General features: G+C 42.4%; 1 protein-coding gene across 1 annotated transcript; it reads right to left on the reverse strand.

Moving 5' to 3' along the window:
* Positions 1–10,428: 10,428 nt before the first annotated feature.
* On the reverse strand, positions 10,429–13,471 carry LOC133928545 (serine/threonine protein phosphatase 2A 57 kDa regulatory subunit B' kappa isoform-like). The gene is made up of 2 exons (XM_062374934.1): positions 12,069–13,471; positions 10,429–11,076 (listed from the first exon to the last, which is right to left on the reverse strand). The coding sequence occupies exons 1-2, from the start codon at positions 13,143–13,145 to the stop codon at positions 10,708–10,710; spliced, it is 1,446 nt and encodes a 481-aa protein (XP_062230918.1). The 5' UTR covers positions 13,146–13,471; the 3' UTR covers positions 10,429–10,707.
* Between the last annotated feature and the right edge of the window lie 1,407 nt (positions 13,472–14,878).

The following is a 14,878-nucleotide window of genomic DNA, read 5'->3' on the forward strand; positions in this document are numbered from 1 at the left end:
CGGTGATGAAAACCTTGTGAAGGAAAAGCAAGTGACGAGCATGGTGTGGAGTGTTGTATATGAATACCATCGACCATATCTGTTTCAGTTCTTCTCAGCATAAAGCTCACTCTTTCTCAATTCTCAAGGTAGCCTCAACGATTCTCCTTGTCATTTTAATTTTTGTTTTCTTTGATTTTCTAGATACCGTGCCGTTTCAATTTTATTAAGTTAAAACTTAGTTTTGCCCCCCCAAAAAAAAGTTAAGACTCGGTTTCATGCTACTGCCAATTAGTACTAGTGGGCCACAGTGGGCCGGGCTGAATTGGGAGTTGTTAATGTACTCGGATCCAGGCCAGCCAAACTGGGCCTCTTTCTCTATGAGACGTTCCCAAGCGTGAGTTTTATTTTTTTATATTTTTTCGATTAAAAATTTAAATAAATAGATTTTTTTTAAAAAAATTACGAAACTATACGCCTAACGTCCTCTTACGAGCGATTAGGCTGTTACCGGCCCGCTGTAGAAAGAAAGTGGTAAGCTACAGTACATGACCGCTCTAGAAAGAAAGTGGTAAGCTACAGTACATGAGCATGAACAGTAAATCGCGGTGAACAGTATTTCGAAGTTCAAAACAATGTTCTGTTGCTCTAAAATTCTAAATTTTTTTTACGTATTTCATAATTCATGTGCAACCTATTTTAATTGAATTCATCCAAAAATACTATGTAAAATTTAAACTAAAATTCTCAAAAAAAAAACTATTTTTATAACTTCTGGCAATTGTTAGGGCATCAAATAAACTTCTAAAAAATTAGTAAAATTTATTAATATTCTTATTATGTGACATGATAATTTCTAAAATTATTTTTAGCACGCCCTGCAGCGCGCCTTCTCCACCTTGGTCAGCAGCGGTGCCTAGCCCGTCCGCGGCCGCAGCATGGTCGGTGGCGCGAAAGGGTAGGAACGCGAGCTCCCGGATGGCGAGCGGCGAGGTGCCTCAGAGTAGCTGAACTGGAAGTCGAACGATGACGCGTCCCACGGCGCTGTCTGGTCGGGTCGGCGGCGAGGAGGACCTCGCCCTCGCCAGCGGCCGCGGTGAGGGGCACAGGATTGCGGTACGAGGAGCGGCAGAGGGGCAAAATGACCATTACGGTAAAAAACTGACAAGATCCACGGCTTACGTTGACGCAATCTGACAAAAGTAACGGAAGTGGCGATGACAAATTTGATCCAGTGGTGGCGTAAATTTTGGGTGACACGTAAGGAAAAAGTATATATTCTAATGGCGCAAAAAAAAAACTAACTCATTATTCTAAATTTGATTTAAACCTGAATAAAATCTTATGACCTCCTTTTTCAATACACACAGTTGATAACTAATTATTTTTACTTTAAATAAGTATTTGTATAATTGAGTTTACCAATCTTCGACAAACCTTAAGGAAAAACTATGAAAGATCTGTCATTTGCAACCGATATAATACGATTAACGTCAAATAAATCATAAAAGTACTTCGAACCACCGAATGGTTGCCTGATCCTTTGTCATTAGCTCTCTCCAAAATCCTGCATTTTTCTCACACTAGATTTTTCTTGTGTTTTACACTTACATTCCTACGATCGGCAGGGGTTTCCCCATTTTAATGTTCTCATTCCTCGGTTCCAAAGATCTAAAAATTGTCCTTGAGCTAAATCTGCGTCCCCCTCTGACTTCGGGCTGCAGCAATTTCAGTTTGATACTGCTGGATCATAACAATGCATTCATTTAAATAGGATACAGCAGGTTTACATTATTTCACATAGCATTTACAAGCACACCAACATTACGCCATACAGACACTTGTACATTTAAATGTACAAGTTTTTATTGATACGTTAAGTTTTATTTGAAAGGGAGATGAATTGAGATGCTATGGGACAGCGGTGAGTGTCCCGCTTGGCCACATCTCCATGATGATGCCACTGTCCTCAATCTTGACTAGCAGCAGCAGAGGGTCTCGAGGCAGCACTCGCAGGTCTCGTAGCAGCAGCAGCAGCAGCACACAGTGAACAGGCTGAAAAAAAGGAAGAAGCTTCCGTTGTGAAAGTGACAAAAAAAAATTAACTGAATTAATTTCTTATCTACAGCATAAGCTCCACTGAAACATTTAACAACAGCTTTTCATCTTGTATTTTGAGAGGTTACTGGTCCCAGTAGAGTGGTGTGAAAGACAGACAATATTGCCCTAGGTGTAGGCAATATACATGAAAATGACTGGCAACCACCAACTTTGCCCAGACGATGTCATTTTTTCATTTGATGAGATGAGCCACAGGTAGTCGGGTACCAAGCGGTTGGGCGATTTGCGTGGTGAATCTCTCTCCATCCGGAAAGTAGGTGCGACATCGCTTGTAACATATCCAAATTTCAACAGTTTCAAGCCCAATAGGGACCTCCATAATAATAGCTGATGGAACCTTCGCTGTTCTGAATCTTGATAGGCTAGGGCAGATGGTCACAAAAAGGATGAATCAACTTGTCCAAAGAAAGATTTTGAAGAAGAGGAAAGCTAACATGCCGTGGTCGAAAAGAAGCATAGCAATTAATTGGAGGCACAAAGGAGAACTTGATGAACTGAGATAATTTCTTCCCTTAGAAAAAATATTTTTAAAGGGCTATTGTTAAGGAAATATCAAAAGTTTGGTGTATACAGCGCAAACATCAAAATTATGTCTTGTGCTCTTGTATACAGCATAAATGGCATACTACTTACTAGTTTGTTAGCTGATCTTGTGACACAAAAATTATGTCTATGTTTATTCACAGAAAGTAGTGGCAACTGGTTAAATCCATATACTTATGAATTATTCTCCCCACGCCTTTCATCCAACTAACCAGACAAACAACTATTCTAAAACTACTCTGATGACCTTCTACATTACAAGACAAGGTTCTTTCTTTACCCGAAACGAATCAAGACAAGTTTCAGAATTCAGAGGGGTTTCTTCATGGATATCATGGCAAGTATGTTAACAAACACTCAACTAGAAAGAACATATATAACAGAGTACAAGTAATAGAGTCATAGAGACGAACAAAACATAAAGGTTACCAATTACCATGCATATAGGCAGCCCTTCTCCTCATGACGCTTTTGAACATGATCGTAGTAGGACATGTCCTGCGCACTCGGAGGGTTATACATCTTGCTCGCTATATGTCTCCCTGGACAAGTATCTCCAATATACAAGGAGAGAAGAAAAAGGGCTCTGAACAAAGCAGGGAGCTGTATAGAGGGTCTGTTAGTTATCTGTGTGGATATGAAGCCTTCTTTATACGGCTTTCAGCTCCAGCTTGCAATGTGTTGGTTCCATGCACCTTCCATGTGCCCTGTGGGACAAGGAAGATCGACCACGGAAGCATTATTGTGCCATCTGGTTATTTTTGTCAAATTGGCTTGCTATTTGTACAGGAAAAAATAATTCAACTTACCCTATGGAATGCGATAGTTTACAGAATATCAGAAGTAGCACCAGTAATTTGTCCATTTTTTAACCAGGATATGTATGTCAGGATTCAGAACTTCAGATGCTTGGAAATACTTGAATTCAAGTATTGAAGTCAGCTTAACAGCTTCTAGAAGTACTAAGGAGAAGTAGTAACTACAACCAAGCCTAGCATACCAAACCAAACCCTGTAGGACTACATCTCTTCAGTGACAGCTAGACAGGTCACCTCAGAATTGGACTGGAACAAATCCACATTGATGCAAGGAGGAAGGCCTTTTTTTTCGCATGAGTACCCATCTGACTGAACATCTGCACTAGGCTCATAGCTGGACGGAAAATAATTTCATGAACATTTTTGGTGAAGTGAGGTGTCACGGCCGGCAGTAGAGAACAACGAGCAGAGCTGGTAGCGATGAGATGCCGCTAAATGCGACCAAGGAACCGTGCGCTTGAACTTGGGCGGCGCCGCGATGGCTACGCCCGAGAGCAAGGCACGGGATAGAGGATTGAGTTGGATTTTAATTGATTCTCACGGTTATATATATATATATATATATATATATATATATATATATATATATATAGGAAAACTAGTATGTACTCCTGGGTGTATGTACTCCCACCTCTCATATACCACTTTTACACGTGTGTTATACTTCTTTATCACTTTAAATATACTTCATTAGTAATTATAAGATACTACAATACAAATCCCACGAAAATTTTTATGAAATTCCATGATTTTTATCTTAATTTGCGTATATACTTCTTTTATGTATAAAAAAGAGTATATAGCAAAAATGAAAGGCTAACATTGAATTTTTTTTCATACAACTCATATTGGAGTATCTTAGAATTAGTATTAGAGTATACTAAAAATGATAAAAGAGTATAAAGTGTTTGTTGAGGTGGTATATTGCATGTGGGAGTACATACTCCTAGGAGTATAGAATAGGTGTCCTATATATATATATATATATATATATATATATATATATATATATATATATATATATATAATCCTACCAACTCTTAGCTAACTCCAACTCTAATAAATCTAACCGAATCTACTAATTCCAAATCTAGCTCTAACCAAATCAATCCTAATCTAACTTGCCGGTGAAGTTGCCTCCGTGGTTGGCTCATCTCTTGGGCGCGACTCGCGCGCACGGTGTCACTGGTATGTCTGCCCCCACATGACATCTCTTCCTCCCTTGGGAAACAGCTTGTGCTCGAGCTAGAATGTGGGATAACATTGTTGAAACTCCGGAACACGTTCCCACAAGGCCTCTGTAGCTGGTTGACCCTCCCATTGGACCAACACTTCCCAAACACCTTGGCTTAGGCGCGAACGTAGGATGACAGCAGATGTTGGCATAGCACGACCATTGTGAATTTGAGGAAGTGGTGGTGGAGCAGCTGGAGGATCTCCGATGAACGGTTTCAGCAAGTTGACGTGGAACACCGGATGGAGGCGTGCCTGGCGGGGCAGATCAAGACAAAAAGCCACCATGCCAATGCGTTCCAGAATTCTATAAGGGCCGTAGAAACACAGAGCCAGCTTGCTAGAGGAAGCGCTAGAGATGGATGTCGCCAGGCGGGGATGTAGACAAAGCCATACTCACTGGCCAGCGTCGAATGTGAGAGGCCGGTGCTTGTCGTCGTAGTAGCGCTTGTCGTGCTGTTGAGCTTGATGAAGGTGATCGCAGACGTTGGTGAGGAAGGAATCTCGGTCCACTAACTGCCTATCGACCGCTACCACACGAGTCGTGCCCCTATCGTAAGTACGAAGGGTAAGAGGATTGCGACCGTAGACGATGCGAAACGGCGTATCCTACAGAGCCATGTGGAATGATGTGTTATAACAATATTCGACCCACAGAAGCCTCTGCACCCATTGTCACGGCCGATCTCCAGTCATGCACCACAAATACATCGCGATGACCTTGTTCACCACCACAGACAGTCTGTGGGTGAAAAGTGGTGCTATTTAGTAGATGGACGCCGGCAAGTTTGAATAGTTCCATCCAGAAACGGCTGGTAAAGATGGCGTCGCGATCAGAGACAATGGTCGCTGACAGACCATGAAGACACACCACCTCTGTGAAGAATGCACGGGCCACGGACTCAGCTGTATATGAATGTGCCAGGGCACGAAAGTGAGCGTATTTGGAAAACCGATCCACGACAGTCAAGATGACTGACTTCCCGTGTACCTGGGCAAAGCCTCAATGAAGTCCATTGCCACATCCTCCCAAACTTGCTCCGGCACCGGTAGAGACTGAAGAAGGCCAGCCGAATGCTGCGTTGAGATTTTGTTTTACTGGCAAACCGAACAAGCGCTCACGTAATCTTCGACAACTGATCGTGCCCCCATCCAGGAAAAATTGCGACGGATGCGGTGGAGCGTATTTTGAAATCCCTCATGTCCTGGTTCATGCACCGCTAAGATGACCAGGAAAATCAGCGGAGAAGCACTGGCGAGAACAATGTGCCGGTCACGGATGATCAAGCCATCGCGTACCGACCATGATGGCCCCATGTCGCCATTGTTGATCTTGGTCATGAGTTCCTGCAATGCTTCGTTCTTAGTCGTTTCCCGTCGAATGTCGTTTAGAAGATCAAAGGTTGGCCTGGAGATTACTACCGCCAGGCTTATACTAGTTTTCTCCGTGCAACGAGATAAGGCATCAGCCACTGTGTTCGATGTGCCAGGCTTGAACTCGACCACGAAAATTGTAGCCGAATAGTTTGCTAATCTAGCGATGTTGCGATGTTGTGGAATCGTCGACAGGCGTTGGTCAAGCAAGAATTTTAGGCTATAATGATCGGTCTTGACGATGAATGGACGCTCCCAAAGATATGGTCGCTAGTGGCGCACCGCATAGACAAGGCCGATGAGTTCCCGTTCATAGGCGGCCAATTTAGCATGGTGTGGTGTGATCAGCTTGCTAAAGTATGCAATGGGCACACTACCTTGGTGTAGAACAGCTCCAAATCTTGAGCCCGATGCATCACATTCCACGGTGAAGGAGACAGTAAAATCCGGTAGTTGCAATATTGGTGCTGTGGTCAGAGCGTCCTTTAGTTCGTCGAAGGCGAATGAGGCTGCGACAATCTAGGCAAAGCCCTCTTTCTTCAGGAGTTGAGTCAAGGGCTCGACAATGGAGCCGAAATCCCTGATGAATTTGTGGTAGTAGCCCGCTAAACCGAGGAATCTGTGTAGAGCAGGCACGGATGCCAGACGAGGCCAGTCCAGCATGGCCTTGATTTTAGCGCTGTCCATGGCGACTCCGTCTGCTGAGATGACATGCCCAAGATAGGCCATGGATGGTGCGCCGAAGGAGCATTTTGACTTCTTGAGGACAAGGTTATGCTGATGGAGGTGGAGCATCGTGCGTGTGTGAAGAAGGTGATTGGCCCATGAGCTGCTGTAGATCAAAATGTCTTCAAAAAACACCAGCAGAAAGCGTCGCAAAAATGGTTGGAGGATCTCATTCATCGAGGCCTGAAATGTCGCCGGTGCGTTGGTGAGGCCGAATGGCGTCACGACGAACTCAAAGAGACCCTCATGAGTGCAGAACGCTGTCTTGTGGATGTCGCCGTCGAACATGCGGACCTGGTGATAGCCAGAACGCAAGTCGACTTGGTGAAGAAGTGTGCCCCCTTCAGTTCATCGAGAGCTCAGCTATCATGGGAATTGGAAACTTATCCTTCACTATCTTATCGTTGAGAGCTCGGTAATCGACGCAAAAGCTACATGAACCGTTGCGCTTCTTGACGAGGAGCACCGGTGAAGAGAAGGCCGATGTGCTGCGGCGGATGAGTCCGAGTTGTAGCATGTCAGCGCATTGGCGTTCCAGCTCATTCTTCTAGATGGGCGGGTAACAATACGGCCGGACGACCACTGGTGGTGTGCCTGGAAGTAGGTGAATGCAGTGGTCGCACGCCCAGGATGATGGAAGGCCTGCTGGTGGTTGGAACAAGTCGTCAAATTCCTATGTCGTTTGTGGACGATCCGGTCTTCTCCAGGCGGGAGATAGCCACATTGTGTGTGGCGATCTAGTTCTTGAGGCCACTGATGTTGCCTTTGGTCGCTGTGATCTGGCCAACCGTCATGGCGAGGGACTTTAGTTGGGTTGCGATGTCGCCGAGCTGCTTGACAACGTTTTCAAGCATCTTCGCAGCGTCGGCCATGGGGATTGGAAGAGCTATCTCTGATACCAAGTTGTCACGGCCGGTGGCAGAGAACAGCGAGCAGAGCTGGTAGCGATGAGATGCCGCTGAACACGACTGAGGAACCGTGCGCTTGAACTTGGGCGGCGGCGTCATGATGGCTACGCCTGAGAGCAAGGTGTGGGATAGAGGATTGAGTTGGATCCTAATTGCTTCCCTTCATTGATTCCCACAATTACATATATATAGATAATCCTGCCAACTCTTAGCTAACTACGACTCTAACAAATCTAACCGAATCTACTAGTTCCAAATCTATCTCTAACCAAATCAATCCTAATCTAACTTGCCGATGAAGCTGCCTCCATGGTTGGCTCATCTCTTGGGCGCGCCTGGCGCACACGGTGTCGCTGGTATGTCTGCCCTCACATGACATTAGGCCCCTCTCGCATTCACCGATAGATGGTTACACGAGGGACCATGCTTGTATCAATTCGGTCTAATTGCCATCATTTATGAGCGAAACATCCATTGATTCACAATTATAAGGAGGGATGAAACTCGTGCTGACAACGAAGGGGGAGGGGGCAATAATATGGGCCTTGCTTCAGTATACATCTTCTAGTAAAGTTTACTAATCTTAAACCAATGTAGTTATTAATTAATATTGGGGTTGAGCTAATATGTATGAACCATCTCTCAAAAAAAAGTATGAACCTGAAAAATAGATCAAGATCAAGGATTTGCCACCCCTAATTATCAATTTGATATATTTTTTTAGGTCAGTGCAGATTTTCCTTCATCTAATGCTAACTAGATTGCTTTAAGATTCATAAACTTTTCTAGAGTGTTTTTCTTTTCAGTACGCAAATTTCGTTCCACTGGATGTCCATCTATAGACTCTCTTTCCATCTCAATCTCATATAAAAAAGGGGAAATTCCCTGTGTGGCATCAGAAAAACTACCTTTTCTCTATGAGCCACTCAAATTTGTGAACATCCTTCATTGCCATCGATTTTATTTTTGATTTCTTTCTTGCCATTTCGTCCACATTTCCGTTCATTCTGTCAGTTGCCATCCAAATCCACTGTTCATCAATTCACTGTTCACCGGTTTTGTTTCTTTAAAAATCAATGCTCTTCGGTTTCTCCAAAAATCCAAGAATTATTTTGCGTGTTCCATAATCCATGTGCACCTATTTTAATTGGATTCACCAAAAATCTTGTGTAGAATTTAAACTAAAATTTTCTAAAAAAGACTAAATTTATAACTTCTAACAATTGTTAGGGCATCAAATAAAATCCAAAAAATCTAGAAAAATTCACTAATATTCATTGTTCACCAATTCACTGTCCGCCATGGAGCATTACAAAGGAACTCACTTTTTCACCATATAACCTAGGTTTGAAAATAATTTTAGAAATTAGTCCATCACATAAGAAGAATATTAGTGAATTTTCCCAGATTTTTGAAATTTTATCTAAGGCCCTAACAATTGTTAGAAGTTATAAAAGTAGTTTTTTTGGATAATTTTAGTTTAAATTCTGCATATATTTTTTAGGTGAATCCAATTAAAATAGGTTACACATAGATTATGGAACACGTACAAAAAGTTCTATGTTTTTTGAAGAAATAGAAGACCACTAATTTTTGGAGAAACATAACCGGTGAACAGTGAATTTGGTGGAAGATTTTGGATGGCAACGGACAATGAAGAGAAGTATGGACGGAATGGCAAAAAAGGAACCAAAAATAAAATTGATGGCAATGAAGTTCAAAAATTTGAGTGGCTCATAGGGAAGAGGTAGTTTTTCTGATGGCACACAGGAAATTTTCCACACAAAAAAAACCTTTTCTCCCACTCCGACACCTCCCTTTGAGCCCTAGCCTAACTCAGACCCCAAAATCAGTGAGCCCCAACCCTAACTCACTGAAGATGAATCCGGAGAATGAACCGTCATATAACCCCAAAGATAAGAAATTTGAGTACTCGCAACCCAAAAAACACATGAGTTAGCAAATTCGTATCTCATAACTTATTTTAATTTGTGGAACATGACAAATTAAATTGTATAGGTACAACTCTACACAGTGAACAGATATCTCACCTGTATAGGTTAAACTAGAAGAAACGATTTTTCCATCATAGAATAGCCTGAAGAACAAACATAAGAACACAATTTTTGCTCAAACTAAGTTTGTATAAGTAATTTAAGCTTATTTCTTTTGTAAAGTTTTAGTAACATAAATGTTAAGTTGTTTGGTTATATCTAGTGAAAATATATTTAGCTAAAGCTAGTCTTCCTTCACTCTATTGTTTACTATTTTGTTTCATAAAAAACAAGTGAGAGCGGAAAGCCTGTAATTTTAGTTTAGTGTTTTGTTAGCCTAGTTTTACCCCATCCTAACTAAACTATGTTTTTGTTTGGAAGGCCCTATATCTAGTTTGACAAAATCTGGGTCTGACATTTACCATGTTGAATCATTTTATTTTTGTTTGATGCCTAGCATCAGGAGCCGAGGTAAAGCAGTCAAGCTGACATTATCAACTAGGCAGAGCTGTTCATGTCATGAATTAACAGGATTTACAATGCCACAAATATCTATGAATTCTTGTAGCAAAATCCAGATTTCTGATCCTTTTCGCCTTCCTAAGTAGAAAAAGAAATAATGCCGTTGAGTTATCAAATCATAAAAAAGCGCTATGAACTTACCTCATTTCATGTTCACCCATCAAATCTGACAGTTGTGTAGATCCATCAGAATTCAAAAGATAAAAAATATATCAACATCAACATGATATCAGCTATTCAGCTTCATTCGAAAATTTCCAAGGAAATCAATATCTCATCCCTCCGGTCAAGTAGAATTGGACATTTATCTTGAGATAGATATGTCCATAACTTGAGAGTGCACCAAAGAATCAAGCATTCGTTGTCAAACCAGAACTATTAATTACAGACTTTGGCACAAGGGGCTTACAAAGACAAAAAATTTCTTGCGCAACACCCATAGCTAGCTAACAATCAAGTGGAACGAAGTACATCCGAACCCATGATTAATCATGTCATGGTGGGAGACACAAGAGGAGCAGATGTAGGAGGGACTGCAAAGCTGATGTCTCTTGTTACTGGATGAAATACTGCATTCCTCTCAAGGTGTTCCCATACAAGCCTCCTTCGCTCCTCAGATGCGGCTCGCTTCTCTTCCTCCTCTTGGAAATTGCTCTGACAAGTCAGCAAGAGTCTCTCATCCATGTCGAAGAACATTTTCCTGACATTCATTGTAACATTTAGAACTGACTGGTTCCAGTGCCAACGGGCGTTCCTTTCCAGAGCTGGATATATGATTGGGAGGATAACTTGGCGGTTTTGGGAGATTAGATCAAACAAATGTTCGTTATTCCACAGGAATAAGGCCCTTTCAGCAACCTGTTAACAATAAAGAAAGAACATTCTTAGGTGTCTGCTAGCCAGTAGTGTTCAAATTATAAAAGCAACACCAGGTTTTGCCATATTGTTGCATAGCACTTAGAGATGCCATGCTGTACAAAGCATCCTGTAAAGCACTTCTTCAACGAATGGCATGGAGAGAAACAAAATCGTGCTTAGATTAAACTGTCTGGGAAATTTAATTTGGGACTATTAATGTTTGTTTTTGTACCCAGTATCTTGTAGCTACACCCAATATGTGGTTGTTTGTGAACTAAATAGAAAGTTTCATTTCCTACGAAATAAGAAAATATCAGTTCCTGAACCTGCACAATAATCAGGCCACAAAATTCAGAAAAGAACAAGGCTGTGTAATGCTAATCTTACATGTTGGATCACAATGTCTTTATTTCTTGCAAAAGTTCTCTTGATCCCTCTAGCAAAAAACTAGAAAACCCAAACAGGATGAATATATCTTGCAAATTCAGAAAATATTGTTTGTTGTATTTCCAATGTGGGGGTGTATTGCTATTGTGTACCATTTTTCCATGCAAGTGAAGTACTAGTGTCTTTTTAATGCTGTATCTTACTGCAGAAAAGACAGATTTAAAAAAACAAGTTTAGGGATAAAATGGCCAAACATAATTAAGGATTGAGGATTGAAAGGGCCATGAAATTTCCCTCACCATATAGTGACACTGCATTAATTCTAAAGAGCTAATTCAAGTACAACTACGTGGCCTGTTTTTTGTTTCTTGATAAGATAATTCAAAAGTCTATACTCCACACATGGAAACGGGAAAACTACAAGACTTTTGTTCAAATCTAACTATAAAAGTATTTCTAGTCTTCTACGAAAAAACCGATGGACATGTGACAAGGCGAGCACTTGTGGCAATACTTGTCAACAAGATACTTCAAAGAAACTTATACAAAAAATAAGAAGTGTCCAAAGGACTGTTTCAGATCGATATTCAAGGTAGAGCTTTTACCTGAAAATGAGAGCTATTCAGGCAGTGTGCAATCCTGCGAAACAACGGAACCACACACTTTTGGAAATCAGCCATTTCTGTCAACTCCAACACCTCCTCCAACTCTCCCAAGAACATCATCTCCTTCTGACTGTTCGTCACCGGCCAGTACTTCAGGAGGCCTCTGATAACAGTGCCTGTGAGCTTCGATTCTTTCTCGATAAACTGTGTAATGCAGTATGTCAACTGTGGCAAATACACTCCCACTGTCTTCGGTTTATGAAGAGGAATCAGTGCCTTCCATAGAAACAACTTATGCTCCTCCTTCAACGGCTTTGCAAAACCACTGATCACGCTCCCGAACACCTCCAATAGCTCAGCAATCCCATTGTGACGATCCGTTTCGAACACAAACCTATAGAAGATGTTGCTCACTGCCTTACGGATGAATGGCCGATTGCCCATGAATTTGCCATATATCCGATGCAAGACTGTCTTCAAGCATTCCCTCTCCCTAGGATCATCGGAATCAAACAAGTCGAGCAGCCTGGAGATGAACGAATTGTCCATGTACTTCCTAGCAACCTTGACATCTATGACCCGCGACATCACAAACCGGAGGAGCAGCTCATACACGACCTGCAGGTGGTACCACGACGGGTCAAAGAACGGCTCGTCCTCGTCGGAGGCCGAAGACCGGACCTTGGGCGGAAAGACCCTGAAGAGGTTGATGGCGAACATGCGGACGCAGGCCGAGACCATCGCCTCCGTGAAGGGCTCCTCGGCTGCAGAGACACAGTCGACGAGGGACACGAGCACCTGCCGCTTCCTCTCCATCTCAGGCGAGTCCCTCACCCGCTCGGCGGAGAAGTCGAACACCACACAGCAGACGTTGAGCTTCCGGAGGAACACGTCCTCCCTGGTCTCCGACCCAGGCGCCGCGGAGACAGGCGACACCGGCAGCGGAGGCGAAACGTGCAGCTCCGCCTCCGCCCCATTGTCGCCAAGCGACGGCGGGGACTTCGCCGGCGGCGAGCCCCCGCCGCAGCCGGATTTGGGCGACTTCCGCGAGATCTTACCAAGAAACTGCTTCCACATGGCGGCGGAAGCACAGTGCGGGCGCCCACCGCTAGCATCAAAGACCCATTTCAAGAATCCATGGCCGGACCACGGACAACTACCGACCACCCACCACGGACCCAAGAAACGGAGCGGCGAATCTTGCACGGCAAAGAACCGTGCGGCGGTCGGAGAGCGGGAGCGTCAGCAAAAGATCACGCAGTGGCTGGAGGCACTCAGATCCGGAGGCGAGGCGCGGAGGCCGCCATGGATGGGATCTCGGGGGAAAGAAGGGGGCAGAAAGCGCAGAGCTTTGGCGTTTTGGGCGGACTCGCAGTGGGGGTGGGGCTCGAGTTTACATCTGGGTGTCGGAGGTCGGTTACCGACCTCCGGCGGTAACCGAAAAACCGCGGTAACCGCGATTACCGGTCAAAAATTCAAAAAAATTCGGAGAAAATTCATTCGGTAAATTTTAAATTTTTGCGAAAAAATCATGTTTTTGCCCTCTCGGTAACCGAGCGGTATGGGTCGGTTACCGAGCGGTTTGGGTCGGTTACCGAGCGATTTTCTCGTATTTTTGATTCGGTCGGTTACCGAGCGGTTTGGCTTGGTAACCGCTCGGTTTTCTCGATTTATCGAGCGGTTTTATCGAATTTCAGAGCAGTTCAACAAAAAACCTAAAAAAGGGTTCAATCTTGTAAAATCAATAACTAATTCATCCGAGCTTCAAATCAAGTGAAACAAATTTTTTTGGCTTCCTTGTAACATGATCTACATGATAAAAGTATTTATACTCATAAAAAAGTTCAAAATTTTCTGTGAGAAATTTTATTTGTTAAACCAAGGTAAATGCATAGTTTACTCTTTGCTAATCCAAAAATCATGAAACTAATTTTGTTAGTCTTCTTACATGATCCTATATCTTTTAAAAATATATGAACTCATGAATTAGTTATTGTAACATGCATGATTGTGTAAATGTGTTGCGACTAGATTAATTCATAACTGACCCATCACACCTTAAAAATTAGTGAAACCACTTTCATTAGCTTATTTATATTATGATTTACGTAGAAAAAATAATAGTAGACATGAAAAAATTAATTACAGTGATGTTTCTTAACATATTCACTTTATGCTTGTGAACTTTGTAAAAATCATAGAGAATTTAATAAAACTCTAAATAAAGTGAAATCAATTTTAAAGGTTCTCTTAAAATACGTTTTATACAAGAAAAATATGTGTTTGCATGTTACACTTTTCCTTAACGTGAGTTAATAATTGAGCCGCACGCTTCAATTTTTTTCATTTTTTTCAAACTTTCTCCCTATAGAATATGATGCAAACGACATTATTTTTGAAAAAGTTTTTCACAGAAGTTCTTAGAATTGTGTCTAGTTTTTTTAAGATTTTTTTTGAATTTTTTTGAATTTTTTTTATTTTTTCGAATTTTTTGAATTCAAATTTCGGTTACCGAACGGTTTTTGAAATCGGACCGGACCGGGAAGGTCGGTAACCGCGATTTTTGAGCGGTTACCGACGGTTTTTTGAACCCTGCCGGAAAGAGGAAGAGGCTTCAAGAGGGTAGCTCGACGCATCTCAGCCGTTGGTTTCGGTGAAGCGTGATGTATCAGCCGTTGGAATGCTTTGAGATTTATTGTGATTTTTTCAAACATTTGATAATTTGGTGTTGATATGGGATGGTGAAAGTGACCGGAGCTCGCCGGACTTAGGCCCTTTTGGTTCTGATTCTTCACCTATTCTCAAGAATC

This window comes from Phragmites australis, chromosome 9 (assembly GCF_958298935.1).
Source record: "Phragmites australis chromosome 9, lpPhrAust1.1, whole genome shotgun sequence".
Taxonomy (NCBI): domain Eukaryota; kingdom Viridiplantae; phylum Streptophyta; class Magnoliopsida; order Poales; family Poaceae; genus Phragmites; species Phragmites australis.

Bases quoted from the DNA above. Each gene is read 5' to 3' on its own strand.
- LOC133928545 (XM_062374934.1), bottom strand. From the start codon at position 13,145: ATGTGGAAGCAGTTTCTTGGTAAGATCTCGCGGAAGTCGCCCAAATCC. The intron at 11,077-12,068 runs GTAAAAGCTCTA...TATTGTTAACAG, and splicing joins TGAATAGCTCTCATTTTCAG to GTTGCTGAAAGGGCCTTATT.